This window comes from Entelurus aequoreus, linkage group LG10 (assembly GCF_033978785.1).
Source record: "Entelurus aequoreus isolate RoL-2023_Sb linkage group LG10, RoL_Eaeq_v1.1, whole genome shotgun sequence".
Lineage (NCBI taxonomy): Eukaryota > Metazoa > Chordata > Actinopteri > Syngnathiformes > Syngnathidae > Entelurus > Entelurus aequoreus.
In genome coordinates, this window is record NC_084740.1 from 59,421,244 (window position 1) to 59,433,743 (window position 12,500).

A 12,500-nucleotide genomic window follows, 5' to 3' on the forward strand; every position below is an offset into this window, starting at 1 on the left:
TACTGTGTAAACTGTACTGTGTATTCTCTTCGTTTGCAATCTGCTAGTAAAAGTTTCAATCAATCAATCAAAAAACCTGCAAATCAGATGGAAAATTAGAGGGAACATTGTTTGGGGGTATTCATAATACGCTGATAGGGAGAAGTTTTTATTTACACGATAAGTCGGATGTCTCTTCACGTCCGTGGCGGAGGCTCCGCCGAACCCCTGAGGCCGACTCACCGAACCCCTAGGGTTCGATCGAACCCAGGTTAAGAACCACTGCTTTAGAGGTTTTAAATACTGTATTTTTCGGAGTATAAGTCGCTCCGGAGTATAAGTCGCACCGGCCGAAAATGCATAATAAAGAGGGAAAAAAACATATAAGTCGCACTGGAGTATAAGTCGCATTTTTTGGGGAAATGTATTTGATAAAACTAGGGCTGCAACAACTAATCGATTAAATTGATTATAAAAATAGTTGGCGATTAATTTAGTCATCGATTCGTTGGATCTATGCTATGCGCATGCGCAGAGGCAATTATTATTATAATTTTTTTTATAAACCTTTATTTATAAACTGCAACATGTACAAACAGCTGAGAAACAATAATCAAAATAAGTATGGTGCCAGTATGCTGTTGTTTTTTCCAATAAAATACTGGAAAGGATAGAAATGTAGTTTGTCTCTTTTATCCGATTATTAATCGATTAATCAAAGTAATAATCGACAGATTAATCGATTATCAAATTAATCGTTAGTTGCAGCCCTAGATAAAAGCCAACACCAATAATAGACATTTGAAAAGCAATTTAAACTAAATAAAGAATAGTGAACAACAGGCTGAATAAGTGTACGTTATATGAGGCATAAATAACCAACTGGTATGTTAACGTAACATATTATGGTAAGAGTCATTCAAATAACTATAACATATAGAACATGCTATACGTTTACCAAACAATCTGTCACTCCTAATCGCTAAATCCCATGAAATCTTATACGTCTAGTCTCTTACGTGAATGAGCTAAATAATATCATTTGATATTTGACGCTAATGTGTTAATCATTTCACACATAAGTCGCTCCTGAGTATAAGTCGCACCCCCGGCCAAACTATGAAAAAAACTGCGACTTATAGTCCGAAAAATACGGTAATTTTTATTTTTACACTTTTTTTCCCCCCAAATGCCATTGTATGTTATACTCTTCTGACACCACCAGATGGCAGTATAAGTGTCCATATGAGCGACCTTAAGACCCCAATTCAGTAGTGTAGAAAATTTTGGAAATAAGAGCTAAAAGGTGCTGTCCACGCATGTGGCCACGAAGCCTTTAGAGCAGTGGTTCTTAACCTGGGTTCGATGGAACCCTAGGGGTTCGGTGAGTCGGACTCAGGGGTTCGGCGGAGGTCAAAACACACCCGACTCATCGTGTAAATAAAACCTTCTCCCTATCGACGTATTAAGGATACGGCAACAGCAGAAGTCAGACTGATTTGTGTAATTTGTTGTGAGTTTATGCACTGTGTTGGTTTTGTGGTTTGAACAAGGTGATGTTCATGCACGCTTCATATTGTGCACCAGTAAAAAAACATGGTAACACTTTAATTAGTTGCTTATTAACATGCAAATTAGTAACATATTGGCTCTTAACTAGTCATTATTGAGTACTTATTAATGCCTTATTCGGCATGGCCTTATTATAACCCTAACTCTCTAACCCTAAACCATACTTGCCAACCCTCCCGTTTTTAGCGGGAGACTCCCAGTATTTAGCGCCTCTCCCAATAACCTCCCGTCAGAAATTTTCTCCCGACAAACTCCCGGTATTCAGCCGGAGCTGGAGGCCACGCCCCCTCCAGCTCAATGCGGACCTGAGTGGGGACAGCCTGTTCTCACGTCCGCTTTCCCACAATATAAACAGTTTGCCTGCCCAATGACGTCATAACATCTAGGGCTTTTAGAGAGTAGAGTGCACAACTGCGCACACAACAAGGAGACGAAGCAGAAGAACGAGGAAGTTACAGACATGGCAACGCCGTCGACGAGCAAGATGAAGAAATACGCTTGCAAGTTCCAAAACGAATGGAAACAAGAATTTCAGTTCATCCAGGACAGTTCGAAGGGGAAGGGGTATGTAATTACGTTGCCTGCACATTTTGTAGAACAGACTTCTCCATTGAACACGGTGGCCGAGTCATGAATGGAGGAGAAGTTAAACAGGATAATACTGCCATCTACTGGATAGCCCCCGGAACACTGAAATTCAAGTATTTATTTTATTTATATGTATAATAAAATAAATATATATACATATATATATAGCTAGAATTCACTGAAAGTCAAGTATTTCATACATATATATACATATATATATATGAAATACTTGAGTTGGTGAATTTTAGCTGTAAATATACTCCCCTATTAACCACACCCTTAACCACGCCCCCGGCCCACCCCCGACCACGCCCCACCTCCCGGTATCGGAGGTCTCAAGGTTGGCAAGTATGCCCTAACCAAATAACTCTAAATTAAGTCTTTGTTACTTAGAATATGTTCCCCATACTAAAGTGTTACTAAAAACATATAACTTTGTCTTGAATTTTTTCAATTTTTCACTAAAGAAGGGTTCGGTGAATGCGCATATGAAACTGGTGGGGTTCGCTACCTCCAACAAGGTTAAGAACCACTGCTCTAGAGGTTTTAAATATGTACAATTTATTTTACACTTTTCCTAAAATCTCTGAATTGTGTTTTATGACAGTTTGACCCTACCAACTCATCTCAAACACAACAAACTAAAAATACACTCAAACAAAAAACACATCTCCAATACAATATAACTAGGGATGTCCGATAATGGCTTTTTGCCGATATCCGATATTCCGATATTGTCCAACTCTTTAATTACCGATACCGATATCAACCGATATATACAGTCGTGGAATTAACACATTATTATGCCTAATTTGGACAACCATGTATGGTGAAGATAAGGTACTTTTAAAAAAAATAAATAAAATAAGATAACTAAATTAAAAACATTTTCTTGAATAAAAAAGAAAGTAAAACAATATAAAAACAGTTACATAGAAACTAGTAATTAATGAAAATGAGTAAAATTAACTGTTAAAGGTTAGTACTATTAGTGGACCAGCAGCAAGCACAATCATGTGTGCTTACGGACTGTATCCCTTGCAGACTGTATTGATATATATTGATATATAATGTAGGAACCAGAATATTGATAACAGAAAGAAATGGGGGGAGGGAGGTTTTTCGGGTTGGTGCACTAATTGTAAGTGTATCTTGTGTTTTTTTAATAAAAAAAACAAAAACAAAAACAAACAAACAAAAAAAAAACGATACAGATAATAAAAAAACAGATACCGATAATTTCCGATATTACACTTTAACGCATTTATCGGACATCCCTAAATATAACCATTGGAATATAACAAGACAAAGAAAAATGGTGTGTCCCTTGCAGGACAAAGTTTTTTTTTTGTCTTGCCCTATCCCAAATGTGACATTTCCTTCGGAAACTTTAGAAGAAAAAAAAAAACCCACTCTTGTTTCACGGCGTCATCAATGACTAAATCTAGGCTGCACATCAAAGAGTGTAGGCAGGAAGTGGCATACCAAACAACAAAGATGCTGATGAAAATAACCTCCTTGGAGGAGGGAGCGATGCTACTGCTGTGCTGGTATTTTTCAGCCCGTTCCACTGTAATGTCTGGCATGTGAAGAAGGCAGCGTGTCCAAGCACGAGGGTGGCGTGTTTGGCCTGATGTGATAACACAGTATTTTTCTTCATTGGGATTATTATCTGGCATGTGCACACACACACACACACACACACACACACACACACACACACACACACACACACACACACACACACACACACACACACACACACACACACACACACACACACACACACACACACACACACACACACACACACACACACACGGCGGATTCCTCATCCTTTTGACTTAATGAATTGATTCCAGCACATCATTAACATGCCCCACTCTACTGCTCCATACACATATGTCTTAATTAGCCGCTCATTGGCTGTTTAATTACAAGAAAACAGCTGACAGCTGCCAAGTTGCTTTATAATGGAAGCTGTTTTAGGAACGGGCGACAAGCACTCTGTAACAACACCATGATTTATGGCCCAAACTTTTGCACGTGCACTTACTGTATCATTAAAGGTCCCTCTGTCTGGACTAATTAGCAATCATTAAAGAGAGATTTCAGCAGTTCATTCGTCAGTGTTTTGTTGTGTGAGGCGGAGGAACAGAGAACACACACACACACACACACTTGCACACGGCAGTGAACACAAACAGCAAAGGTGCAGGCTTGCTGAGGAATGCTAATGATGTGGCGGGTGACAAGAATACACTCTAAGCACAAAAATTCCGCTCAGCGCGTATGAATGGCTGGTTGCATTTGAAACCGTACAAAAGACGACTTCAATGGAGGCACGGCAATGTTGCAAGCAGCCAACAATCTGCTCTAATTCAAAGCGTGCACCTTTTTTGATCATTTTTATTTCAAGAAGAGCGGGCTGCAAGAAAGAAAACGTGTGTGTCCCTGGGATGGGAAGGAAAAAAAACAGGGATTTGAGTTGTCCTACGAGTTGTATTCAATTATTGTACACTTCTTTTTCTCCTTCTTGCCCACTTTTTTTGTCCGTCGAGCAACAACTTAAAAGGGCCGTTTGCCTTGTAACCATTATATCCTGCATACCGCTACGAGTATAGTATCGCGGTACTAATGAATCAAAAACGATACTATACTCTGAAAAGTACCGGTTCGCCATTATATATATATATATATATATATATATATATATATATATATATATATATATATATATATATATATATATATATATATATATATATATATATATATATATATATATATATATTTATGTATTAATTATTATTATTATATTATTATATATATTATTATATATTATATTATATTATATTATTATATTTACTATATTTATATTATATTACATTGAGCATTATTCTACTGGGGGACTTCAACGCTCATATTGGCAGCGACAGTGAAACCTGGAGAGGCGTGATTGGTAAGAATGGCCGCCCGGATCTGAACCCGAGTGGTGTGTTGTTATTGGACTTTTGTGCCCGTCACGGATTGTCCATAACGAACACCATGTTCAAGCATAAGGGTGTCCATATGTGCACTTGGCACCAGGACACCCTGGGCCGCAGTTCCATGATCGACTTTGTAGTTGTGTCATCGGATTTGCGGCCTCATGTTTTGGACACTCGGGTGAAGAGAGGGGCGGAGCTTTCTACCGATCACCACCTGGTGGTGAGTTGGCTGCGATGGTGGGGCAGGATGCCGGACAGACCTGGCAGGCCCAAACGCATTGTGAGGGTTTGCTGGGAACGTCTGGCAGAGTCTCCTGTCAGAGAGAGTTTCAATTCCCACCTCCGGAAGAACTTTGAACATGTCGCGAGGGAGGTGCTGGACATTGAGTCCGAGTGGACCATGTTCCGCACCTCTATTGTCGAGGCGGCTGATTGGAGCTGTGGCCGCAAAGTAGTTGGTGCCTGTCGTGGCGGTAATCCTAGAACCCGTTGGTGGACACCGGCGGTGAGGGATGCCGTCAAGCTGAAGAAGGAGTCCTATCGGGTTCTTTTGGCTCATAGGACTCCTGAGGCAGCGGACAGGTACCGACAGGCCAAGCGGTGTGCGGCTTCAGCGGTCGCGGAGGCAAAAACTCGGACATGGGAGGAGTTCGGGGAAGCCATGGAAAACGACTTCCGGACGGCTTCGAAGCGATTCTGGACCACCATCCGCCGCCTCAGGAAGGGGAAGCAGTGCACTATCAACACCGTGTATAGTGAGGATGGTGTTCTGCTGACCTCGACTGCGGATGTTGTGGATCGGTGGAGGGAATACTTCGAAGACCTCCTCAATCCCACCAACACGTCTTCCTATGAGGAAGCAGTGCCTGGGGAATCTGTGGTGGGCTCTCCTATTTCTGGGGCTGAGGTTGCTGAGGTAGTTAAAAAGCTCCTCGGTGGCAGGGCCCCGGGGGTGGATGAGATCCGCCCGGAGTTCCTTAAGGCTCTGGATGCTGTGGGGCTGTCTTGGTTGACAAGACTCTGCTGCATCGCGTGGACATCGGGGGCGGTACCTCTGGATTGGCAGACCGGGGTGGTGGTTCCTCTCTTTAAAAAGGGGAACCGGAGGGTGTGTTCTAACTATCGGGGGATCACACTCCTCAGCCTTCCCGGTAAGGTCTATTCAGGTGTACTGGAGAGGAGGCTACGCCGGATAGTCGAACCTCGGATTCAGGAGGAACAGTGTGGTTTTCGTCCTGGTCGTGGAACTGTGGACCAGCTCTATACTCTCGGCAGGGTCCTTGAGGGTGCATGGGAGTTTGCCCAACCAGTCTACATGTGCTTTGTGGACTTGGAGAAGGCATTCGACCGTGTCCCTCGGGAAGTCCTGTGGGGAGTGCTCAGAGAGTATGGGGTATCGGACTGTCTGATTGTGGCGGTCCGCTCCCTGTATGATCAGTGTCAGAGCTTGGTCCGCATTGCCGGCAGTAAGTCGGACACGTTTCCAGTGAGGGTTGGACTCCGCCAAGGCTGCCCTTTGTCACCGATTCTGTTCATAACTTTTATGGACAGAATTTCTAGGCGCAGTCAAGGCGTTGAGGGGATCTGGTTTGGTGGCTGCGGGATTAGGTCTCTGCTTTTTGCAGATGATGTGGTCCTGATGGCTTCATCTGGCCAGGATCTTCAGCTCTCACTGGATCGGTTCGCAGCTGAGTGTGAAGCGACTGGGATGAGAATCAGCACCTCCAAGTCCGAGTCCATGGTTCTCGCCCGGAAAAGGGTGGAGTGCCATCTCCTGGTTGGGGAGGAGATCTTGCCCCAAGTGGAGGAGTTCAAGTACCTCGGAGTCTTGTTCACGAGTGAGGGAAGAGTGGTTCTTGAGATCGACAGGCGGATCGGTGCGGCGTCTTCAGTAATTCGGGAGCTGTATCGGTCCGTTGTGGTGAAGAAGGAGCTGAGCCGCAAGGCAAAGCTCTCAATTTACCGGTCGATCTACGTTCCCATCCTCACCTATGGTCATGAGCTTTGGGTTATGACCGAAAGGACAAGATCACGGGTACAAGCGGCCGAAATGAGTTTCCTCCGCCGGGTGGCGGGTCTCTCCCTTAGAGATAGGGTGAGAAGCTCTGTCATCCGGGAGGAGCTCAAAGTAAAGCCACTGCTCCTCCACATCGAGAGGAGCCAGATGAGGTGGTTCGGGCATCTGGTCAGGATGCCACCCGAACGCCTCCCTAGGGAGGTGTTTAGGGCACGTCCGACCGGTAGGAGGCCACGGGGAAGACCCAGGACACGTTGGGAAGACTATGTCTCCCGGCTGGCCTGGGAACGCCTCGGGATCCCCCGGGAAGTGCTAGACGAAGTGGCTGGGGAGAGGGAAGTCTGGGCTTCTCTGCTTAGGCTGCTGCCCCCGCGACCCGACCTCGGATAAGCGGAAGAAGATGGATGGATGGATGGATGGATATATTGAGCATGTTCGGCAGCGCACACACACACGGAGTACAAACCCCGTTTCCATATGAGTTGGGAAATTGTGTTAGATGTAAATATATACGGAATACAATGATTTGCAAATCCTTTTCAACCCATATTCAATTGAATGCACTACAAAGACAAGATATTACTTTATTTTTTGCAAATAATAATTAACTTAGAATTTCATGGCTGCAACACGTGCCAAAGTAGTTGGGAAAGGGCATGTTCACCACTGTGTTACATGGCCTTTTCTTTTAACAACACTCAATAAATGATTGGGAACTGACGAAACTAATTGTTGAAGCTTTGAAAGTGGAATTCTTTCCCATTCTTGTTTTATGTAGAGCTTCAGTCGTTCAACAGTCCGGGGGTCTCCACTGTCGTATTTTACGTTTCATAATGCGCCACACAGTTTCAATGGGAGACAGGTCTGGACTGCAGGCGGGCCAGGAAAGTACCCGCATTCTTTTTTTTTACGAAGCCACGCTGTTGTAACACGTGCTGAATGTGGCTTGGCATTGTCTTGCTGAAATAAGCAGGGGCGTCCATGAAAAAGACGGCGCTTAGATGGCAGCATATGTTGCTCCAAAACCTGTATGTACCTCTCAGCATTAATGGTGCCTTCACAGATGTGTAAGTTACCCATGCTTTGGCCACTAATACACCCCCATACCATCACACATGCTGGCTTTTCAACTTTGCGTCGATAACAGTCTGGATGGTTCACTTCCCCTTTGGTCCGGATGACACAATGTTGAATATTTCCAAAAACAATTTGAAATGTGGACTCGTCAGACCACAGAACACTTTTCCACTTTGCATGAGTCCATCTTAGATGATATCGGGCCCAGAGAAGCAGGCGGCGTTTCTGGGTGTTGTTGATAAATGGCTTTCGCTTCGCATAGTAGAGCTTTAACTTGCACTTACAGATGTAGCGACCAACTGTAGTTACTGACAGTGGTTTTCTGAAGTGTTCCTGAGCCCATGTTGTGATATCCTTTACACACTGATGTCGGTTTTTGATACAGTACCGTCTGAGGGATCGAAGGTCACGGTCATTCAATGTTGGTTTCTGGCCATGCTGCTTACGTGGAGGGATTTCTCCAGATTCTCTGAACCTTTTGATGATACTATGGACCGTAGATGGTGAAATCCCTAAATTTCTTGCAATTGCACTTTGAGAAACGTTGTTCTTAAACTGTTCAACAATTTGCTCACGCAGTTGTGGACAAAGTGGTGTACCTCGCCCCATCCTTTCTTGTGAAAGACTGAGCATTTTTTGGAAGCTGTTTTTATACCCAATCATGGCACCCACCTGTTCCCAATTAGCCTGCACACCTGTGGGATGTTCCAAATAAGTGTTTGATGAGCATTCCTCAACTTTATCAGTATTTATTGCCACCTTTCCCAACTTCTTTGTCACGTGTTGCCGCCATCAAATTCTAAAGTTAATGATTATTTGCAAAAAAAAAAAAGTTTATCAGTTTGAACATCAAATATGTTGTCTTTGTAGCATATTCAACTGAATATGGGTTGAAAATGATTTGCAAATCATTGTATTCCGTTTATATTTACATCTAACACAATTTCCCAACTCATATGGAAGCGGGGTTTGTACTTACAAACGTACAAGCAGACACAGTGTGTAGACAGAAAAGGGAGAATGGACGCATTTTGGCTTAAGAAGTAAAGATAAAGGTGAAGTTATAACACTGAAACACCCTCAGGAAGAGGTGCTTTAAGCAGGGCCGGCCAGTGGCATAGGCCATATAGGCAAATGCTAAGGGTGCCGTCCAACAGGGGGCGCCACGCCAGTGCCATAAATGTTGGAGGAAAAAAATAAAAAAGTTGGTACTATTATTTCTGGGGCAGCACGGTGGCAGAGGGGTTAGTGCATCTGCCTCACAATACGAAGGTCCTGAGTAGTCTTGGGTTCAATCCCGGGCTCGGGATCTTTCTGTGTGGAGTTTGCATGTCCTCCCCGTGACTGCGTGGGTTTCCTCCGGGTACTCCGGCTTCCTCCCACTTCCAAAGACATGCACCTGGGGATAAGTTGATTGGCAACACTAAATTGGCCCTAGTGTGTGGATGTGAGTGTGAATGGTGTCTGTCTATCTGTGTTGGCCCTGCGATGAGGTGGCGACTTGTCCAGGGTGTACCCCGCCTTCCGCCCGATTGTAGCTGAGATAGGCTCCAGCGCCCCCCGCGACCCCAAAAGGGAATAAGTGGTAGAAAATGGATGGATGGGTGGACTATTATTTCTAAACACATAAAATAATCCCACGTTAAGCCTATTTAATAGAAATATTATTTGTTACAACATTACGCCCCCCCCTCCCCCCGCATGGTGCGCCCCCTCCCTTCCCATATCATGACTCTTTTCGGACGTCACCACATCAAAAAATCAACACAAGATGTCAAAACGGCCAAAACTGTCAGGTGCCCAGGGAAGAAAAAAGAGAAAAGAAGAGGAGAAACGAGAAAAAGACAGAGGTAGCAGGTAGGTAACGTTAGCCTACATTAAATTATTTGTCTGTTACAGAATGTGATAGTAACCTGGCTTTTTAGCATTAAGCTAATGTTACATGATTCGGCAATTGCTAATCAATAAATAGCTAGTTCTGTTTTAACGTCGGGTTAATATTGTGGAGAGGGTTAAATTGTTATGGAAAATAATAATGTAACGTTAGGTAATTACAGTACTCCCTGGTGTACAGTCATTTGTAAGTCATTCTAGTTAATGCAATATTAAAAAGCACAAATAGAGAACTCTGTAGGATCCCCTTTTTTTGTAATATAGTTGTTAAAGTCATACTGGTTTGATATCTTGTTTTGTGCAGTGCCTTATTTATATTGTATTTTTAATTTATTTTATGCAACTTGTTGACACTTTTTATTTTGTGTTTATGTATGGAAAAAATATTGTATTCCATATATTCATTTTTTATTTTTTGTTTTCATTTATTTATCCATAGTTTTTTTATCTTGTTAACAATTCTGATTGTTAATTTGCTTTCTTTAAGTAAAAAAAAAAGGTCAAAGACAAAGCTATTCGGTTTCTTGTAAGTATATACACTTCATTGCCGATGTGGGGGGGCGCCACCTAAAATCTTGCCTAGGGCGCCAGATTGGTTAGGGCCGGGCCTGGCTTTAAGACATGGCTAGCTAGTTAGTCGGCAGTGTTTTAGCTACTTTCAAACAGTGTTGGGACTAAGGCGTTACAAAGTAAGGGTGCCTATCTCACTGCAATATATGAAGTTCAAATAAATGCCAAGTGTTCTAAAATACTTTATAGAGAGTTTTTATGCTTCTATCAGTCAATATAAACATATTAAAAGATGCTATCAAACGTCATAGCGAATAAAATAACAAAATGAAAAATAATGTCTCAGTTACTTTGCTGAGTAAGTGGTTACTCTTAACTCAATTACATTTTGGGAAAAGTATTTTTTATTTATAACTAATTACTTGTTTAAGGTAAGATGCCCAACACTGGTTATTATTAGGTCTGAGCTCTGCACATGAATGCCACGCATAACTATTATTTCCAGATGTGTGTAATGGTGATGACATAAACAACTGTGTTGCACCTTGCACTGCAAACATAGTTTAAGACTTAAAAAGCAGGTGCTGATATAAATAGTTCCCTGCTGTGAGATGTTACATGATGTTGGTGGTGTACAGCCTATTGTGCTAATAAAACATGTTTTTGCATCTTTATTTACACTGATTATGTATGGAACCGATAAGAGTACCAATGAATACCTGTATCGATAAGGAATACCGATATTGGTAGCGATAAAATCCTAACGAACCTCGGATTCAGGAGGAACCGTGTGGTTTTCGTCCTGGTCGTGGAACTGTGGACCAGTTCTATACTCTCGGCAGGGTCCTTGAGGGTGCATGGGAGTTTGCCCAACCAGTCTACATGTGCTTTGTGGACTTGGAGAAGGCATTCGACCGTGTCCCTCGGGAGGTCCTGTGGGGAGTGCTCAGAGAGTATGGGGTATCGGACTGTCTGATTGTGACGGTCCGCTCCCTGTATGATCAGTGTCAGATCTTGGTCCGCATTGCCGGCAGTAAGTCGGACACGTTTCCAGTGAGGGTTGGACTCCGCCAAGGCTGCCCTTTGTCACCCATTCTGTTCATAACTTTTATGGACAGAATTTCTAGGCGCAGTCAGGGCGTTGAGGGGATCCGGTTTGGTGGTTGCCGGATTAGGTCTCTGCTTTTTGCAGATGATGTGGTCCTGATGGCTTCATCTGGCCAGGATCTTCAGCTCTCACTGGATCGGTTCGCAGCCGAGTGTGAAGCGACTGGAATGGGAATCATCACCTCCAAGTCCGAGTCCATGGTTCTCGCCCGGAAAAGGGTGGAGTGCCATCTCCGGGTTGGGGAGGAGATCTTGCCCAAAGTGGAGGAGTTCAAGTACCTAGGAGACTTGTTCACGAGTGAAGGAAGAGTGGATCGTGAGATCGACAGGCGGATCGGTGCGGCGTCTTCAGTAATGCGGACGCTGTATCGATCCGTTGTGGTGAAGAAGGAGCTGAGCCGGAAGGCAAAGCTCTCAATTTACCGGTCGATCTACATTCCCATCCTCACCTAAAAAAACTCCTAACGTAATACATCCCTACTTAAGATACGAGCTGTGTCTCGTATTTTTTCATGATGAACTAGTAATGGTGACTAGGCCAACTCTTGTTATATTTTTAATTTTTTTTAACTTTCAACAGAGTTACTTTAAGCAACAATTTTCGAAAAGAGCAAGTTTTTTTTACTTCTTGACTTTTCCTCGTCGAAGCGCACACACACACAAACACACACCACACGACCAGGTTCTAGGCACTCACCTTACAGCCTTCACATGTTATCACACCGTAATGGATGCCTGATGATTTGTCTCCACAGATCTTGCAGGGA

The 12,500-nt window shown here is 43.4% G+C and overlaps 1 protein-coding gene across 1 annotated transcript in view; it reads right to left on the reverse strand.

Moving 5' to 3' along the window:
* LOC133658846 (nuclear receptor ROR-alpha A-like) overlaps positions 1 to 12,500 on the reverse strand; it is a 157,946-nt gene that overhangs the window by 3,048 nt on the left and 142,398 nt on the right. Inside the window, exon 2 of the mRNA XM_062061300.1 lies at positions 12,431 to 12,500. This exon is cut by the window's right edge and continues 16 nt beyond it. Coding sequence (XP_061917284.1) covers positions 12,431 to 12,500 — 70 coding nt within the window. The remainder of the gene's footprint in view (positions 1 to 12,430) is intronic.